Source organism: Rhinolophus ferrumequinum, chromosome 20 (assembly GCF_004115265.2).
Source record: "Rhinolophus ferrumequinum isolate MPI-CBG mRhiFer1 chromosome 20, mRhiFer1_v1.p, whole genome shotgun sequence".
NCBI lineage: Eukaryota > Metazoa > Chordata > Mammalia > Chiroptera > Rhinolophidae > Rhinolophus > Rhinolophus ferrumequinum.
Genome location: NC_046303.1, coordinates 12,219,587 through 12,239,622, shown reverse-complemented (window position 1 = coordinate 12,239,622; position 20,036 = coordinate 12,219,587). Strand labels below are relative to the sequence as shown.

Here is a 20,036-nt window from a genome sequence, read left to right as displayed (position 1 = left end):
TTATGTCCCAGAAGAAAGCCTTGCAAATAAGACCTAACACTGCAGCCAGTTTTTACAAGGAGGTTGGTTAAGAGGTAGTCAAAATAATGAGAGCAATGTAAACACACATCGAGTATTCATTCCATAGTCGCCTGCCCACCTGGGGCCAGGGGCTATCTGCAAAGCTTATTTAGTCTTCTCACTACAGCATCAAACACTTCTGTGTTTAAATCAGGACACACACTCTCCTTCTCACCAACACCACATACTCAAAACAAAACAAGCAAACACCTAGCAGACCTTCAAATAGCCTTGGCTTCTTGGTTTTGGGAATCGTGAGACACACTGAGCAGATGTAGTTCAGAAGCAGATTAGAAAGAGAAACAGATTAGAAGAGAATTTTAGGGTTGGGGACTGGTGAGTGGATAATGGAGAGTGTGGTTTGCTTGCTTCTCCTCCTGAGGACTCTAAGGGAGTTCTCACACTTTTGATCTGACTTGTGAAGGGAAGTAGAAAAGGAAAAATACTGTGTTCTTGATTGTGTAGGAAACCCAAGGAGATACGGAGTGCACTCTTACTCGCGGGCATGCAAGCCTCTTTGACCTCAGAGCAGCATACTTTACACATATAAGCCAAAAAAAAGATTTTCTCTTTATTTTGATAAAAGATCCTAAGAAGAATTGGGTGATTTTTTTTTTTTTTAAGGCCCAAATCTTGGTGATACCGTGGAGCCATTTGCAGCATCTTCCCTCTTTATCAGCGGCAGCGTCTAGGAAGAGATAACTAAGCTAGGAGAGGTAGTAAGGGCTGGCATCCCGTCTCGGGTGAATCCTTCAGTGACTGGCACCAGTTGAGCTGCAGAATTTGGGGGGGATGGAGGCTCCCCAGACAGGGCTCTGCTGGCATTCTGACTTCCCTCTGCTTTGATCCCAGTTCATTCGGTAGATAACACACGCATGGACCTGATCATCCCTGGGGAACAGTATTTCTACCTGAAGGCCAGAAGTGTGGCCGAGAGACAGCGGTGGCTGGTAGCCCTGGGGTCAGCCAAGGCTTGCCTCACCGACAGTAGGACCCAGAAGGAAAAAGGCAAGTACTGATTGTCCTCTGGTGTGAGAACCTTGGGAATCACCCACTGGCCTCTCTGGGGCCCCTATTGGTTATCCTGCTTCTCACCACCTAACCAGCTTTTTGTATCACGCGAATGATAGAAAATACAGAATTTAAATCATGGTCTCTAACATTTTTCATAACATATCGTGGTAGAAAGAGTACAGGCTTTGGAGCCAGATACAACTGGGTTCAAATCATAGCTTTGCAGGTTACTGGCTTTGTGACCTTGGCATAGGTCACAAAACCTCTCCGATCTTCCGTTTCCTCATATTTTTAAAAAAGGTAATAACCTACGTTAGAAGGATTACCACAAGAATTAGTGATGATGTGAAATTGTCCATACCTAGTCTGGCACAAAGTTCACCTTCGGGAAAGAGAGCTGAGCCAGAGAAGCCTTGGATCAGGGTGCTTTCTGCAGAGACACCCCGCTTTCCCCGCCCTTTCCCTGGGGTGGATGGATACCTAATTGTCAGGTTGCTACTGCTCAATGCTCATTAACTTGACATCATTAGGTCTCCTGAGAACCGTGGTACAACTCTATCTGGACTGGGTCAAGCGTGCCAGGGCTTACTGCCTGAGCCCAGGTTGCCACTTTCCCAGCTGCTGAGTCCCATATGTACACCTGAAGAAATTGGTGGGAGAGGAGGGCCTCTAGAAGAAAGTGTTTAAGAGCGTCTTTCTCATGTCAGGTGTGGTAGATACGTAACTCTCCAAGTAAACTGGAAATGGGCTCCTCGTTGGAGTTTTTTAATGCTAAATCGGGAGTCAAGTCTAGACCCTGTGAGCTTTGACTCAGATCCGGGGGTATGTGCAGCTTTTTTATGGAGAAGAAACACCAGCGGACCTGATTGTAGCTGAGCCCACAGCCCCACGGTGGCTGGAGTGCTGTGCTAATTAGGGAGCAGCCGGTGCACGGAGGGTGCTATTACTGGCCTTGACAGGTGCTGGACCGGTCCTCTGAGTCAACAATCCATCTTAGTAGTGGTAATTGCATGTTACAGAACAGTTGCCCAACTTTGCGCACTGTGTTAGCAGGTCCATAGCTCTGACCCCATTTGACTCTGCTCCCAGTTCTCCCACGAGTGGATCAGAAGTCTGCTGCCTCCTTCTGCCGCTGCTGCTAATCATGCAATATGCCGGCTGAAGAAATAATATAGATCGCTGGAGATCTTTTTCTGGTTTTCTTGCTCCTATATCTTCATCTATGTCCTACCTGTTATCCATACTATAAATATCTGACTGTAAACATAGGTTACGTATGCCACCATCTGTGTAATATACTAACTAATAAATCATTCATTTTGATAATGATGTACATTATCATCGTTTTGTTATTTAGAATTTGCTGAAAACACTGAAAACTTGAAAACCAAAATGTCGGAACTAAGACTCTACTGTGACCTCCTCGTCCAGCAAGTGGATAAAACAAAAGAAGTGACTACAACTGGTGTGTCCAGTTCTGAGGTAAAACCCAAATTCCCTGATGGCTTTTAAACGAGGGTTTTTAAAGGTGAAGATTGAGGGTTAGAGGTTATTGGGAACAAGCTGGTATGCAGAAGTTCTGGGGGTGCAGGTTTTGATGGGAGTTTTGGAACTTGGCCATTTACGGTAAGGGGTGTCAGCAACGGATCTTCCTGCACGAGAGACGTTTCACTTCTGAAAGGGTTCCAGTGTTCCAGTTCCGGTCCTGTCCTGGTCTTTTGGTTCCATGGGGGGTAAGGGTGGGGGCAAAAATTTGTTTCCAGTTGCAGCTGGAGGCAAAGTTCTCTCCTCTGCGCATGCTTTGGCTGTGGGACTTCAAGCTGTTGTCTCTGAAAGGCAATTTAGCATCTTGTTAGAAACAGGATAGGACCGTTTAGAGCTGGTTCTGTGGTTACACTCAGCGTGGAAGCTCCAGTCCCATTCCTGCATGCCTTGCCCTACGCGTCTCTTCCATCTGGCTGTTCCTGATCCTTTTAATAGTATATGCACTGCTATATAAAGGACATTTTATCTTTTTATAGTCATGCACCATTTAACGATGGGGATATGTTCTGAGAAATGTGTCGTTAGATGATTTTGTCATTGTGTGAACATCGTAGAGTGCACTTACACAAACCTAGAGGGCATAGCCTCGTGTACACCTCGGCTATGTGGTATACCACCATCGTATATGCTGTCCGTTATTAGTATGCAGGGCATGCCTGTGTAATAAACTGGTGAACTAGTAAGTAAAATGTTTCTCTGAGTTCTGTGAGCTGCTCTAGCAAATTAATCAAATGCAAGTGGGGGTCATTGGAATCTCCGATCGATAGCCGGTCAGTCAGAAAAACAGGTGACAACTTGGACTTGTCCTTGGTGTCTGAAGTGGGGTGTGGGGAGCAGCCTTGTAGGACAGCCCTTGATCTGGGAGAGCGGACAGTATTCTCCAGGTAGATAGTGTCAGAACTTGTTTGAATTGTAGGACACCCAGCTGGTGTCAGAATTGTTTGATGGTGTAGGGAAAAGAAACATACGTCATAATTGGTGTCAGAATCTTAGCGGTCCACACCCAGTAACATCACCTGCTAGCTTGTTAAAAAGACAAAACTGATGAAAATATGGAGGCCCCTGTTAAAGAACAAAATTCAGCTGAATAAATTTTAAAGATTGTATTGGCTATATTCAGCGATTCGTGAGTCAGGCAGCATCCCATCTCGCAGAGAGAAAGGAGCTCTGAAAAGCTGCACAAGGCTAGAGATTTTTATAGACCAAAGTGAGCAGGAACAAGGAAGTTATACTGGGCATTTGATGATTGGATAAAGCAGAGCTACTTTCCTTATATGGAACAAAGGGAAATCCTGGAGCCTGGTCAGGTAACTTGTGCTGAGCAGGCGAGTGCTGATTGATGGACCAAGGCCTTTCTTTTTTGGGAAAGCCCATTACAAAAACTTAGTTAAGTTTTTGGTTTGCTGACGTGAGGCTTAGCATGAGGGACTCCATCTTGGGCCCAATCTGGTTACTTTAACACTACCAAGATTTGGTTATTGCACTCTCTAGTCAGGATGTGGCTTCAATTTCCTGAATAACATATTAATATCAATAGCCGGAGGAAAAACACCCCAAACAAGTAAAATAACTTGGAGGGAAAAACACAATGATCAGATGGAAGAAAGAATTCCAGTTGCTGAAACCTCTTAGACTTATCTGTACTGAAAGCCAAAAAACCCATTCTGAAAGCAAACAATGTGTGGTATGCGGTTTCTAATGCTTCTGTTCTAGAACCTCATTTTTACTCAGGAATGGAAGACATTTTTCCATTCCCACTGGTCCTCAGTCTCTGAGATTCCATTTCATGTCTGCCATCCTTATAGACTGGAAACCCTTATAGTCCTGGCACGGTGCTGGCATAAAACACTGTTGGGTTGAAAGAAGTTGTTGCCTTCAGCTGGAGTAGTGGGTGAGTGTGAAGGGTCAGATTGAGGCTAAAACTTGTGAATGGTTAATAGATACATTGGACTCACTCAGTCTTTTTCTTTTGTAATTGATGTACATATTTGTTCATCAAAATAGGTGGGTACATTATTATTGTGTTGTTGTGGATAGAAACCTCCAAGGACATTCCACGATTGGACTTCTTCTTTTTTGGCAAGATGAAGAAGTCTTCCACTCTGGTTGTTTCGTAGGAGGGAATCGATGTGGGAACTCTGCTGAAATCGACCTGCAATACTTTTCTGAAGACTTTGGAAGAATGCATGCAGATTGCAAATGCCGCCTTCACCTCCGAGCTGCTCTGTCGCACTCCCCCGGGATCCCCACAGCTGGCCTTGCTCAAGTCCAACAAGGTGAGGGCCCCGCTCAGCTTGGCTGCAGTAGGGTTAAAGAAAAGTTGCAAATTTAAACTCATATACTGAGCTGTGTTCTCCATAGGTGATTGATAAAGATTTTTTTGGTGGACTTTATGTCCACGTTTACATCTGCCCTCAGTCCCCCATATCCAATAGGTTATTTCTGGCAATTTTACCACCTACACATGTCTCTGATATAGCTAGCTTCTTCTGTCCAGCCTCCTTGTCCAGTGAGTCTCGCCGAGATTTGTGCTAACCTTCTACCACGACCATTCAGCCTGATGCCCCTTTCAGGCAGCTGGATGGTATTTCTAGTCCTGCAGTGGGAATTTTACGTAAACCTTTCCAGCGCTCCCTCATTGCCCCTGAGTCAGAACTTCTTAGCCCTTTTCCACATCCCCAGCCTCTTTCCCTGTCATAACCTGGCTGGAGCGTGTTCATCGCTTGTAGTTCCCCACACATCTTTGTGCCATTTCCCGGTGCCAAAAATGCCCTCTCGCCTCTCTTTCCCTGATTAGCTCTTATTCGTCCTTCAAGATTTAATCTCTTCTTCCCTGAATCCCTAAGTAGGTCTAAAAGCTCCTCCTCTCTGTATACCCTTATTTTAACCTTACTCTGTGTTGAAATTCCCTTAAGGGCAGGAACCCCATGCTGTTTACCTTTACACTTCCGGTGTTTGATGCAGTGCTGCATCATAGTTTGGTGTTTATTATTGTTTAATGAGCATAACTGAAATGAGAAGAAAGCCAAGAAAAAGGGTTTGGCTATGATAATTAGGTCCTTCAAAAGACCATCTTTCTTTTCCTTAGAAATTTGGGTACACTTATTTGAATAAATATGAAGGGCTAATTGGGATCAGGGGCTCCCTTCTTTTGGGAGGATCTGCAATTGTAAAATTGAACACTGGGGCAGTGTGTATGTTATGGTCCTATTTACCACTTTCATATGTGATAAAACTCTAAATATGCTCTGTTGGAAGTTTAACATGTAAACTTTTATTTCTTTGCTTCTTTTAAAGATGAAACATCCCATTGTACCGATTCATAATTCATTGGAAAGGTACAGTAACTTTGTTTTTTCTTTTTTCTTTTAAAAAAAAAAAGTCTTTTTAGAAAGACTGTCTTGACCAGCCAGTGGTTTTCCTCATGATTTGGGATGACACCAGAAGGAAACAGTATCTGATACTCCACTTTTGGGGGAGCCTGATTCAGTGCAGACCTCCCATTCCTCAGTGACCACTAAGGAAGGCGTTTGCATCTTCCCTAGGCCACGGAGCTCACGCAAAACATCTAGTAGCTTGTGGCGGAGCTGAGCATTGAGCTAAGTAAGCTATTATCCAGCAAAGACAGTGCTATTTTGTTTTGTATAAAAAATAAAAATCTTAGGTAGCTTTACAGGTTGGAAAAAGATCTTACTATCAAAATCTAAATTCTTTCTTCCTCTAAAGGTGCCTTTGATTTTTAAGAAAAGGACACCTAGTTGTGTTTCTATTATTTGATGTCTTTATTCAGTTATTATTTGATATAAGCAGTCCTGTATTTTGACAAAGTCCATATATTTGTCCTTTAAAATTATTATTTAATGTTTCATCTCTTTATATTCTATTGTTTGCTTCCTCAGTGCAAGGATTGGTCCCAGTTTGGTTGTTAACAATTTTATCCTGTCCTAAATATTTCTACTAAGACCACCTTTATAGATTTTTTTTTTCTTTTGAGGTATTTCCTCAATATACTCCTACATTTTTCATTGCAAAGTTGAAATATGGTTTTTCTTTAGAAAATAAATACTTTTCTTGGCGTCACCATGTAGCTGGGACTCCTTCCCTTTATTTTTATCAGAAGACAATATATTTGTGCTAATTTGGCTAGTTCTGCTCACTTATAATAAGTTGTTATGAATGGCCCTTGAACAGAATCAGCTGTTCGTTCCACTTACGTGGTAAATCGCCTTTTCGTTACCCTGAAGAGTAGTAGTTCCCCAGGATGTAGCCTGTCCTCCCGGGTTTTTCTGTCAGACACACTTTGCAGCTTGTATTCTCCCTACCACATATGGCTTCGACAGTTAACTGCTAGGCAAACCCATGAATGTGGTCAGTGACTTTGAGAGCAGAGAAGAGAGAAAAACTCCCAGGGAGAAGCTGAGGAAAGTGAGAAAAGTGTTAAATGTGGTGCCTGTAGATAGCTGATTGAAAACCAAAGAGTTCTCAGTGTCTATTTCCTGTTGCGTGTAGGGAACAGAAAGTTTGCGTCAGCTGAGGGTATATGAAGAGGCACTAAAGGCTCTTTGATTTCCTAACTCCAGCCTAGAGACAGGCCGGGTCCCATCACAGGCAGCTACCTGCCTTGGGGGCAGGAGGGGAAGGGATTTCACTGGATTCAGCAATCCTGTTTTGTAATGGCTGTTCAAAGGAGTTGGTGGTTGTAAACCCTTCCCCATTCCTCAGAATAAGACCTACCTGGGCAATCTATTTATGACCAAATAATTGGACCTTCTGGCTTCTTTTCCTTTTAAAACATTTCTAGGCAAATGGAGTTAAACAATTGTGAAAATGGGTCTTTAAATATGGAAGTAAATGATGATGAAGAAATCGTAATGAAAAACAAGAGCTCCTTATATTTGAAATCTGCAGTGATAGATTGCAGCATATCAAGTGAAGAAAATACAGATGATAATATAACAGGTAAAAACAAAAGTAACGTCTGAAGCAAACCATTGAACAATACAGTCTTGGGAGTTTGATTCATTATCTGTGATGTGACACTTCTTAGGGACTAACCTCAAGACAGCTTACTAGGTAGCTCCCGAAGCAGGTGTGTGAGCTCCATAACAGGTTACTTGGCCACATTCTGCCATCCCATCTGACCCGGTGTTGCAAAGACAGAATAGGGAAGCATTTTCCCGCTCTGTGTTCTTAGCTGCGATGTCCATAGGCTGCAGTGAGCAGTCCCTGTCTGTGCTGACCTTTCAGAGTATGAGTGTCTCACTGGCCTTCCACTGTGAATCTCAAAATCCTTTGAACTTAGACTATGACGTCAGGCTTAAGAGTGTATAAAGTTATGGCAGTTCAGTTTTCCACCCTTCTGGCTTCTTGTGGGGCCTGTGGGTGTTAGAACTCACCCACCACCATGAGATATTTATCTGGCCTTCTCTGTGTTTGTCAAGCCAGAGCCCCCCATTTCAAGTAATAGCCTCTGGTTGAAATGCTGGCCTTTCAAATTGGCTAATTCCAATGGCTCTGACCACTAAAACCAACTTCCGATCAGTCCAAGACAATTGTATTGGCTCTTTTAATTGTGTTATAAGCATTTAATAAATATTTTAAAGATAAAATTTTTAAAAACTTTCCTCTTCATCGCCTTGGAAATGAGAGAACCTATTTTCCCAGACAAATTGGAAAAAGGTGTTTTTTTCATAACTCTTAATATAAGGCAAGCAATCCACACATCACTGAAGTCTTGTCCCTTGAATGAATAATAAAGACAGGAGAATTTTTATCAAAACAGGGCTGTTATTTGACCCAATGATTTTACTGTTAGGAGTTTGTCCATAGGGAATAGTCGGGTTTAAGGGCAAATCTCTGTGGACAAGGATATTCTTTATGACATTACAGTCGATTCTCATTCTTCACGTGGTCACACTTTATAAAGTCACTGCAGACACTGAATTAGCAAATACTGAACCATTAATCCTAGGAGAAATACAGGGAGGGTTAGGTTCGTGCAAGCCTCTGTTCACAACTTTTTTGTCAACTGATCAATATATAATCTTGTTTTATGTGTTTCTGCGTAAAGGCACCTTATTTAATATATACTGTTGATTCATTAACACTGAACCCATGGCCAGTAGCTCTATGAGTCATGCCTGAGCCGAGCTTGTCGAAGACGTGTATTTTCTCCGTAAGACACATCACAGCCTTCTTGTGCTCAGGAACACTAGCCAGCATTGCACTTGGGGGCCCTTTCCATGACAAAAAGGCAAAAACCTTGGCACTAAAGAAATATACTTGGGTACATTTCGAGAGCTGAAATAAGAAGGCCGAGTATCACCTTATTCAATCTTAGCTGGGAAGGTGTATGTCAGGTGACTCAAATTTTTCACCACTCTGCACATGTCTAGAAATGACTGCAAAAGGGCTGCCAGCGTTGATTTTAGGATTACAAATAAACTTTAGCAAGTAGACACACTCACAAATACAGAATACACTAATAACGAGGATCGACTATTTGCAATACTAAAATTTTAGAAACCACCTCAATGCCATCCATATGAGCATGATGCAATATTACATGGTCATTAGAATCATGTTTTGAAGAGCATTGAATGATAATGAAAATGTTTTTTGATACACTGTTCAGTGAAAACAAGCAGGATACAAATCTCCATACATTTCAACCCAATTTGTTTGAATGTATTATATATAGGTGTATGTGTACAGTTTTTCACAGGTTTTTATTTCTGTGTACTTGTCTGTGTTCTAGAAGTGTTCAACAATGAGTATGTATTCATTTTTATAATACATAAATAATAGGTTCGTAGTAAGAGATTGGTAATATAAGTATCTTCTACTTTGAAGTCCAAGGTGAAATAATGAAGGAAAAGGGAGAGGAGAATCTGGGAAATCATGGCAGCGACTTGGCACAGCCTGGAGCAAACTCCTCAGAATCCCGCTGGGAAGAAGGCCAAGAAATCATCCCGACTTTCTTTAGTACCATGCACACCAGGTATTCTATACTCTCTAAAATCACTGGCCGTTGGACATCAGTCTCCCTTCTGGAAAATCAATCCTGGTGTTCCTTTCAGGTGATGGTGTATTCTAACAGAATAGAGAATACGGTCCACCCACGTCTCTGCTGTCCTATTTCCCTTGTGTGAAGCAGTAGATGAGAAGGAAGTGGATTGTGGGAGTGGACTCTGTGAACGAATTTGAGCTTGCGTTGGTAGATGACCTTTGGAAATGATTTTATTAGAATGTTTTGTCTTAGAAAAATAATCACGGGGGCATCTCTGAAATCAGACCAAATAATTTGCCCTGTAGAGGGGCAGCTGTTTTCATGACCACCTCTGAACTGCACAGAGTGTAATGTTGTGTCTTCACTCTTTCCTCCACTTTGTCACCACACTGCTTAGCTTTAGTGACATTGAACTTCTGGAAGACAGCGGCATTCCCACAGAAGAATTCTTGGCGTCGTGTTACGCTGTGGTTCCAGTGCTGGGTAAGAGTGCTGCATTCACTTTAAATTCAGTAGTCTCTAGAATGCGTCTCCCTGCAGTTATTTTGTAGTAGAGATGCCCTGCACTATGTGCACAGTGACATGACCCTTCTTAACTACCTCTTCATATCGCCAGCCACGTAGAATTAAAACTGGGTGACCTTAAGCATTATTGCATTTTTCCATTTCATTTCTCATTATGAGTAAGTGTTGACCTCAGCGTAACAGAACAAAAAAAGGGAATTCTGTTTTCTAGAAATCATAATTAAAAGCAAAAGTGAAAGTTAAGAAACAGACCATCAAATCTACTGGTACTAGGAAAAATATTTACCAGTTAAAAGGTTTTTTCAAAGAGTAAAAAAAAAATTATATATATGTTTATTTAAGTTCAAATTCCATTTACTTTTTATGGAGTCAGTAGTACCAAGAATCGCTAATGTGTTGAAATCGGCTATATGACCCATTTAATGACTATGCATCTTTTTTTTAAATCGAGGTATGACTTGCACAGAACTTGTTATGATTCAGTGAGTTTTAACAAATGCACCTACCTCTGTAATCCACATTCCTATCAAGACATAGAATTCCTATCAAGACCACCCCAGAATGTTCCCTGTGCCAGTCAGCCCCCAACCTGTCACCCAGCCTGAGGCAACCATTTTACTGCTTTCTGTCACCATAGATTAGTTTTACGTGCTCAGAAATCTCATTTATATGGAATCATATTATGCACTCTTGCAGCTGACTTTTTCTCTCAATGTACTCATAATGTTTCCATCCTTGTTGTTACATGTGTCAGCAGTTCATTCCTTGTTATTGCGGAATAGTATTCTGTTAAATGACTATGACACAATTTGTTTTCATCATTCTCCGTATTAATGGACATTTGGGTAGTTTCTTATTTGAGGCTATTATGAATGAAATTGCTATGAACATTTTTGTGTCTGTGGACATATGTTTTCCTTTTTCTTAAGCAAACACCTAGGAGTGGAATTGCTAATTCATAGGGTTCATAGGTTTAACTTTATAAAGAGTGGTTGCACAACTGTAGACTTCCAACAGCACCGTACGAGTTGCTTCACATCTTCACTAACACTCGACGGTGTCAATGTTGTGGGTTTTGGCCATTCCTGTGTTTCGTGGTATCCTGTGGCTTTAATTTGCATTTCACTAATGACTGATGATGTTAAGCACTTTTTCATATAATTATTGGCCTTTGCTATCTCTTCCATTGTGAAGTCTGTTCAAATCTTTCATCCATTTTTAAAAGTTGGTTAGTTGCCATTTTACTATTGAGTTGTAAGAGTTCTTTATATATTGTGAGTAACGTTCCATTGTAGGCATATGCATTGTATTTTCCCCCAGACTGGCTGCCCATTTCTTTCCTTAATGCCGTCTTTTGAAGAGCAGAGTTTTTAATTTTCATGAAAGCCCATTTATTTGTTTTCTTTCTTTTTATAGTTAGTGCTTTCAGTGTCCTAAGAAATCTTTCCTTACCCCCAAGGTTATGAAGATATTCTCCTGTGTTGTCTTCTATACTCCTTAGTTTTGATTTTATGTTTACATCTGTGACTCATCTTGGAATTAGTTTTTGTATGTGGTATGAAGTAAGGATTGAGAGTCTTTTTTTAAAATTATGATTATTATTATTTCTGGTTGTTCAAGAACCAGTTGTTGAAAAACATTTTTTTTCCCTTTTTCATTACTGTGGCTGCTTTGTTGAAAATCAATTGACCTAAAAGTGTGGGTCTATTTCTGGACTCTCTTCTTCTGTTCCAATGATCTGTTCATTTTCCTTTTGCCAATACTGCCTTCGTTCCTGCCTTTCTTTCGGATCAGTCAAGTATTTTTTAGGATTCCATTAAATTTTCTCTCTTGGATTTTTAGCTATACCCCTTTGTATTATTTTTTTAGTTGTTCTTGTCCAACAAAAATATTCAAACCACATATATAATTTTTAAATTTTCTAGCAGGCACATTAAAATAGTAAAACATAACATACAACTAATTTTTATAATGTATTTTATCTAACTAAGTATATCCAAAATATCATCTCAACATGTAATCAATATAAAAGAATCATTAATGAGATATTTTGCATTTTTTTGTAGTACTGAGTCTTTGAAATTTGGTATGTATTGTACACTTACAGTATATTTCAGTTTGGAATAGCTACACTGCAAGCACGAAGTGGCCGCCAATCTAGCAGCTACCGTATTGGACAGTGCAGCCCTAAGGATTACAATGTGCTTTCTAAGCTTGTGAGATTATTCTCATCTGCCACTTAGGACCTTACTACAGTTACTCACCTCTGAGGAGGGTAATATTGGGGTGGTGCACAAACAATTGTGGTTTAAAAGGTTAAAAATAATTGCAAAAACCGCAATTGCTTTTGCACCAACCTAACAGAAAAAGGTGATGAGAGTATCCTAGAAGCTTTTGAAGCTTATGTTTAGAAAAGGACTTAAAAGTAAAAAATAAAAGGTTTTTTTTTGGGGGGGAGGGGGCACCTGCGAAATTTACTGTTACTATAAAAAATATTTTCCACTTGAAAATATTGCTTTTTCAAAGATGTTTTTCATCTTTTCTTATAGACAAACTTGGCCCGACAGTGTTTGCTCCTGTTAAAATGGATCTTGTTGGAAATATTAAGGTGAATGTACCAGCTTGTCTCTGGGGCGACTGTATAACGGAGGAAAGAGTTGCATGTAATCTCATTCAGAAACAAATGGTTGTTGCGTTTTATATTCAGGATGAAAACGTATAGGCCAGCTGTGAGAAAGGTTCTGAGGCAAAAAACAAAATACTTCAACAACAGTACTTGAAAACCCTAAGACTCTTTCGTTCTAGCTTAAGCCTCGTAAGAATTCTCAGACACACACATTAGCTTGAACATGTGAGGAAGAAAGTAAGAGAGGCCTCATTTATTTTGATTTCTTAGAGGCCTGCTTGGCAAACGTAGACGTCTCAATACTGTACTGATTTGCTTGACAGCTTTCCCATTTTTAACTTGCACGGTTGGCCTGCTTTTCCTACAGAAGGTGAATCAGAAGTATATAACCAACAAGGAAGAGTTCACCACCCTCCAGAAGATCGTACTGCACGAGGTGGAGGCAGATGTCGCCCAGGTTAGGAACTCAGCCACGGAAGCCTTGCTGTGGCTGAAAAGGTGAGGCGGCTGGCCTGGGGCAGCCGCTAAATTCCAGCGCGATCGAAATGTTACCAGCAAAAAATTATGTAAAGAGGACTGCTTCTGAGTAAAGGATCTAACCCCACTGCATAGCCTTTTTTTAGAAAGGCTAATGAAGAGAAACACCACTATTCCTGTTTTTTCTTTTTTTCTGCTTTCCTCTTGATGCTGATAAACATTGTTAATAGCGTACTTACTTTTTTTTTTAATCTGAAAACACGCCAACGTTGACTGGTTTCTCTTTAAGTCAGTGGATCATGAACTGTAGGGGCGTCAGAATCACGTGGAGGGCTTGTTAAAAACACAGATGCTCCACCCCAAACCCAGAGTTTCTGATGCAGCAGGGTCTGGAGTGGGGCCCCAGAATTTGCTTTTCTAACAAGTTCCCAGGTGAGGCTGAAGCGGCCTGTCCTGGGACCACTTTATCAGATGAGAAGGGCCAGAGCAACCTAAAGGGAAATGACAGGGAAGAAACCCTGAAAGGACTGTCATATGACTTGACCTGTTTACTGCTGTGCCCAAGATATTATTGAAAAAGAAGCTGATGTCTGCAATTTCTCTACACCCACTCAAAATATGTATGTGAACTTGGAAAATAACATTTCTTCATCTTTTTTTGTTTTAGAGGTCTCAAATTTTTGAAAGGATTTTTGACAGAAGTGAAAAATGGAGAAAAGGATATCCAGACAGCCCTGAGTAAGTGTTCTTTATGTTTTGATTGATCCGTTGAATAGGATGTAGAATGGAGACCCCTAGAAGAAGACACAAGGATGTAGGGAAAATTGCTGCTTTTCAGGGTTTGATTTTGTCTCTTTTCTATTTATTATTATTAATTGTATGTTTCTTATATGCTTTGTTAAAAAATAATCCATGAGATAGTGGCCTGGTAATCTAGACCTAACTTAATAAAAATCAGTGTGTCTTAAAGAAGAGCTTAATAAATGGAGAGCCATCTCTTAATCTTAATAGGAAAACCTAAAATTTCCAAGAAGTTAGTTCTTCCTAAATTAACCTTCAAATACAGTGCAGTCCTCTAAAATCAACATCCAAAGAGAAGCTAGTTTGGGAGACCGTAAAAGGGAGGGACTGGGGAACCCTGGGAATGTTCTCTGGAGTGAGGTGAAGGGTGGGTCACCATCTCGGACCCCTCAGACGCCCTGTGTCCCACTGTCCTAGTGGTAGAGCTGAGACTGGGATTGAGGCCCGGGTCAAAGGAGATCATCCTGTGTCTCCAGCATCTTAATGCAGTGACTGGAACAATGTAGGTGCTTAATAAACATTGGGTGGGTGAGTGAATAGATGGATAGATCAGCGTCAATCACACCAGTGTTGAAAGCATTAAAGACTTGGAAGGATCCTGAGAGTGCCCCTCACCGTGGCTGAACTGTCACTCTTGGCCTCTAGGAAATTCCTGAGCATGGGCCTGGAGGCAGGGGGTGGGGTAGGGTGGGAGGATGGGCAATGAAACTCCGTATCACCTTGAGCCCTATATTGTTACGATGTGGAGAAGCACATGGCCAAGTTCTAAGTAGCCATGATTATAAGTAGTGACATGAGTGAATCAGATGCTTCTGGTGGGGATGGGAGCCCGTGTTCACTGCAGCATTTTGTCAGTCTCTGATGAGTTCACCTCCTTCTGTTTGTCCTCCCTGTGGGCCATGAGTCCTGAGGGATTCTGCCCCCACACAATTTTCCTAGGCCTTTCTGTCTGGAAACTTGGCTGGTGTGCCATGAAACAATAACAGCTGATACTTCTTAACACTTTATGAAGAATTTAGACAACTTAATCCTCAAATCCGTTTTTGCTGGTTAGGTAACCAAAATTTTGAAAGATTAAAATACATGCCGAGACCACAAACGGTTTTAATCAGGGTCATTTTGGGGCCCCTGACTCCAAGGTCCCCGTTTCTTCCCCAAAAGGTCTTCTCCACCATCCCTGGGATGCTACCTGCATTTTTGCATTTCTCATACATCCCTGAATTTCCCAGACAGTCTCCATGATGTTCTCCCCTGTATCCTGATTTCACTACTAAACGTATATTCACCGTAATGCTTCATACACCCTAACCAGTGTCTTTATGACTTGTGGACTGGACAAGATCATAGGCTTTCTGGATTCCACTACTTAATAATATTGTGCTCGTAGTCAATTTACTTAACCCTTTCTGTATCTCAGTTTCCTCATCTATAAAATGGGAATGATGATATAATGTCCCTTACAATGTTGTCGTAAAGATTAAACAGTTTCAAGCCTATGAAAGATTAGAAAAATGGTGTATAATAAGCACTTAATACAGGTTAGCGTCTATTGTCGTTTCTATTTTTATCATCGTGACATATGAAATTGATCATCTGCCAGAAAATGGGGTTTAGTGGTCCCAAATCAGAAATGGAAAGCTTACAAAGCCTGGGTGCCAAGCCAGAAATTTCTCTCCAGACTATCTTCTTAGTATGGAAATTTCACATGGGGTCGGGGGCGTAGGTGGTGAGATTCCCCCACCTGCAGGAAATGCAGAAGAAAGGATTCAGCGCTGTGTGCCTGGTGGACTCCACATGTCATACGATGCTGTTGCTTTGTCATGGCTGCCTGTGTGCGGGGAGAGGCGAATGCTGATCTCATTTACCCCCCTGCTGGAGCTGGGGTCGAATAGGACCCAGCTGCTTACAGGACACCAGCAAGTGACAAGAAAAGCTTTGGCCCTGGAGGACGGGAGGAAGCTGAGGAAATGTATGCCCTTTCTGCCCCGCCCCCACCCCTCAATCAACCCCTTTTTCTCCCCTGCCTTTTGCTGGATTTGAGACTGGACCCGGAAATGTTGACTCTGGAGTGAGAGGAGACTTCAAGGACAAAGGCTGCTTCAAAACTGAAATAATCTCTCAGCTTTTCCTTCCTTTCGTCCCCTTCAGCACTATTTTCAGTATAAAGGGAAAAGGGGCTGTGAATCTGAGATTTGCGTCCTGATGTCCAGGATTATTTTAGAGGTTGGTGCGTAGGGACCCCTAGTTTCTTGCTGCTGTTCAATATGGAGAGAGAACGGTCCCCTAACCATCCCACCCTCCGCTCCAGGCACAGCCACAGGCAGCTCTGTGCAAACAAATGTAGTTTATGAGAAATGTTTGCACGTTAACTGTTTAGAACCCATAGGCTCCTCGATGCATGTTTCTGTTGGGTTAATGGCTTCTTTTCTCATTTTGAAACCACAGCCTTTATAAGTGGAACCACTATATTGTCTGAAATGAAGGCACTTACAGAGCACGCAGTGTAGTTATGACGCTAGGTTCTTTTGTTTTATTTTTTTTATTGGAATTACAAATTACTTTTTCTTTTCTCTTTTTAATATATTTCTCACATACTCATATATTGCTCTAATAACTTTTAAAACCTATATATTTTTTAAACTCTTTTATTCATGAATTTCTAACAGCTGCTTCTTTATTTGGCAAAACTGAGTGGGGCCAAATACAAACTTTCAGGTACTTCAAACATTGTGGTGAAATAATGTTATTGAAATCATATGACGCTAGGTTCTTGATAAGCATTCTCTTTACTCTTCCAAATACTCCCCTTTTACATCCAGTAAACTGAGGTTTAGAGAAGATAAGTCCCTTCCCTGGGGTCTCAAATCTAGATCCATGGTTCTCAAAGTGGTCCCCGGGTGGCAGCATCTTTATTACCTGGAAACTTATTAGAAATGCAGACTACCAGGCCCCACCTGACACCTGCTGACACAGAAAGTCCAGCAGAGCCCAGCAATCCGTGTGTAAACAAGTCATTCAAATGGTTCTAAGCCATGCTGAAGTTTGAGACCCACTCATCTAGAGCGAGAACTTGAAGGTCAGTTACCCTCAGCATCAGTTAATTTTGCCTTCCATTCATGATAATTAGCTAGTTCTCCAATAAGAGAAAAATTTTCCTAACCTAGGAACAACAGCAAGACAGTAACGGATAAATTAAGGATAAACCTTGGCTGGCACTCCCAAATTTGAAAACACTGCTTAAGAAAGGTTTAAAGGTCAATGTTCTTAAAACTTGCATAATCCTAGTGGCCTTGACATGGAAAAGTCCTAAATGACATAATGGAAGCCTTGGCGTCAGTTCAGACTCTGGAAAGTGCGTGGGTAGCCATTTGGCTGCTGCTGCTCTGTGACCTAGAATGAGGTCCCGGCATCTGGAAGGGACCTTGAACTTTATACTTCCTGCTTCTGCATTTGAGCCATCACTTGGATTCCCCATAATGATGATTGGAGCGGAATATTTTGGATGGTCTCATGCCAAGAGCTGCTCTGAACCCGTAGTGTTCTATGACATTCTCCAGAAATCATTCTAAGAACACAGTTGGGTCTACAAGGAGGGTCTGTTTAATGGCCCTCCCAATAGGCGTGCCCTTCCAATTGCAGATGCCATATCAGAAAGAGCTTTCGGAGAGCGTTCTTGTAAGTGGAAGGAAGAACAGTTGCTCTGGCATTTCAGGCCCCATTGTACTATAATAAATGTTACGTGCTCTGCGCCGTTCCCTCCGCGGCGGGTAGCATGTCGCCACATCCCTCACCTCGGAATGACGCCACCAATGTCAGGTAAATATTAACACCACGAAGATCTCTAGCTCAGAGCAGGACAAATGTTAAAAGGATGCTCAGTTATACATTTAATATGAAAGGCTTTCGTGCACAAGGAGAGAGCTATGTGAGAGAGAGAAAGTCCGGACTCATAGTCAGATATTTAGTGTCAAATCATAACTTGACTAATCATTCTGGCAATATTACGGAACAGGAATGAAGCCACTTCTGCTCCAGAACGGCCCCCAGCATGCGCTCTGGTGGCAGAATTGGTTTACAATCCTGCGGATTCTCTTCTCGGTAATGCCTGAAGGTAACGAGGGTATCTCCGGGTTCTTGTTTCACTTCTGTCCACTAGTGTTTAGGATGGCTTTTCTCTAGACAATTCATTTGCCTAAAGCTTAGTCACTACCAAGAATCCAGAGGGTACAGTCCTAGTAACTCAGTTTTTTTATTATAAATATTTCAGACATTTAACAAATATCACTGCTTGAGCAAATATATGAAATAGTTCAATACTGTACCCATATACCACACCTTGGGATTATTACTCCTCTCATTTTCCCAGAAATCTTCATCCTGAATTTGCTGTTTATCATTATATAATACATGTTTTTATACTTTTACTATATGTATATGTGACCATAAACAGTAGCTAATACTGTATTGCATGTTTTAAACTTACATACATGGTGTCCCATTATACACCTCCTTCCTGTCTCTGGATTATTTTTCATATTTGTTCACTGCTGCTTATTCACCTTCAAACCTCTCCTGGTTCCTGATTCTTGCCTAACGACTGCCTCGTTTAGCTCATAGGCAGAGCTAAGATGATTGTCATTTCCTGAGCTCAGGGAAGGACTGATTTACCTTTACTGGCTTTGCTTATCAGCTTCCTAAGCTCTCTCTTAAAACTTAGGTTTGCATTTCTCCTGTGTCCTCTCTACAACCCAAAGTAACTCTGCAAATTCTTACCAATTATAGATTTATAATAGAGAAACACTTTCTCATGCATCCAGTTCCTGGACAGAATAGTTGTCTGCCAACAGTAATGGAAAGGTGGTTCCCGCTCAGATACTATAATAGATTCAGGGATAATCTCTAAATACCTCATCGCATGTTTGTAAGTTGCCAGTAAGGAAGTCACATCTATATTGTTTCCATAAACAGAATAAGGTTCAGATTCTTTCAGGAAATGGCTGGGAAAGCCACATTTTTCATTTTCGTTATTTTGTTTCACAAATAATAAACATTGGTTTTTTTGGCAGAATGGTTTAATGGGACAAGACTGCCCCAAGTTCTAGTTGCTTTTAGCTCTGTGACCTTGGGCAAGTCATTGTTTCTCTGGGTCTTTTGTTTCTTTGTAAAGGAAGAGAATTAGGCAAGGTGATTGTCAAAGCTTCCTGCTCAGAATTTTGACTCAGTCTCTGAGGAACTGACAGGTCTCAAAGAACTGGGAGAAGGGTATCATTTATGTCTTTCAGAAGCCAAAAATACTTCCAGATTATAGAGCATGCATTATGATAATGAATGGGTATTACAGTGAAGATTAATGTATTTCATTATCTAATCTCTAGGTAACCAAAATAGGTCAGGCTTAGACTTCATCTTATTTTAATGCAGCCTCACGTGCCAGGGATATTTGCAGCCCTAGAAGTCAGCTAAGGACTTCTGGCAAGTCTTTTTATTTTTCACTGAATTTTATTTCATTTGTTGGTTTTAAATTGCAGCAGTGGTCTTCCTGGGCCTGAGTGAGGACCCAGTCCCAATTCTCTGACACCCTCTTTTCCCATTAGACCACCTGGCCCACATTTTCCCCCCAGTGGGACTGTTCTCTGGCAAGGTGCCACCACGATAAGGAATAGCTGCTTCCTCGAGAAGGACAAGGCCATAGACCGTGCTGCTGTGCAAATACTCCCTCTTCCTTGGACCAGCCTGCCCACGTCATTTGGGCTCACAGCACCCTTGTTTCCTTGCAGTCCTGCAGAAGGGGGCAGGGTGAAAAGTTTCAGGGCTTTTTGGAATGGTTGAATTAAATGGCAAAGTGGAGGGAAGGTATAAAGTCTCTGAAGTCGGCGTAGCACTGGATGCAGAGCCCTCGTTAATAGGCAGTTTGTCCAGGTAGGCTTTGGAGCGGAAGGCTCATGGACCAGGATGGCTGTATACACTCTACACTGTAAA

The 20,036-nt window shown here is 41.5% G+C and overlaps 1 protein-coding gene across 2 annotated transcripts in view; it reads left to right on the top strand.

Moving 5' to 3' along the window:
• The window catches only part of PLEKHA8 (pleckstrin homology domain containing A8), a 48,247-nt gene that overhangs the window by 21,138 nt on the left and 7,073 nt on the right, over positions 1-20,036 (top strand). The window contains exons 3-12 of one of the 2 annotated variants that reach the window (XR_004421142.1): positions 913-1,068; positions 2,432-2,556; positions 4,737-4,895; positions 5,917-5,957; positions 7,421-7,578; positions 9,472-9,619; positions 10,026-10,111; positions 12,703-12,761; positions 13,147-13,236; positions 13,924-13,994. Coding sequence is in view for 1 of the 2 variants with exons in the window: in XM_033088175.1 (XP_032944066.1) it covers positions 913-1,068; positions 2,432-2,556; positions 4,737-4,895; positions 5,917-5,957; positions 7,421-7,578; positions 9,472-9,619; positions 10,026-10,111; positions 12,703-12,761; positions 13,147-13,277; positions 13,924-13,994 (1,134 nt within the window). In the remaining variant the exon portion in view is untranslated. Of the gene's footprint in view, positions 1-912; positions 1,069-2,431; positions 2,557-4,736; positions 4,896-5,916; positions 5,958-7,420; positions 7,579-9,471; positions 9,620-10,025; positions 10,112-12,702; positions 12,762-13,146; positions 13,278-13,923; positions 13,995-20,036 lie in introns of both variants that reach the window. The other variant, XM_033088175.1, reaches the window with a different exon arrangement.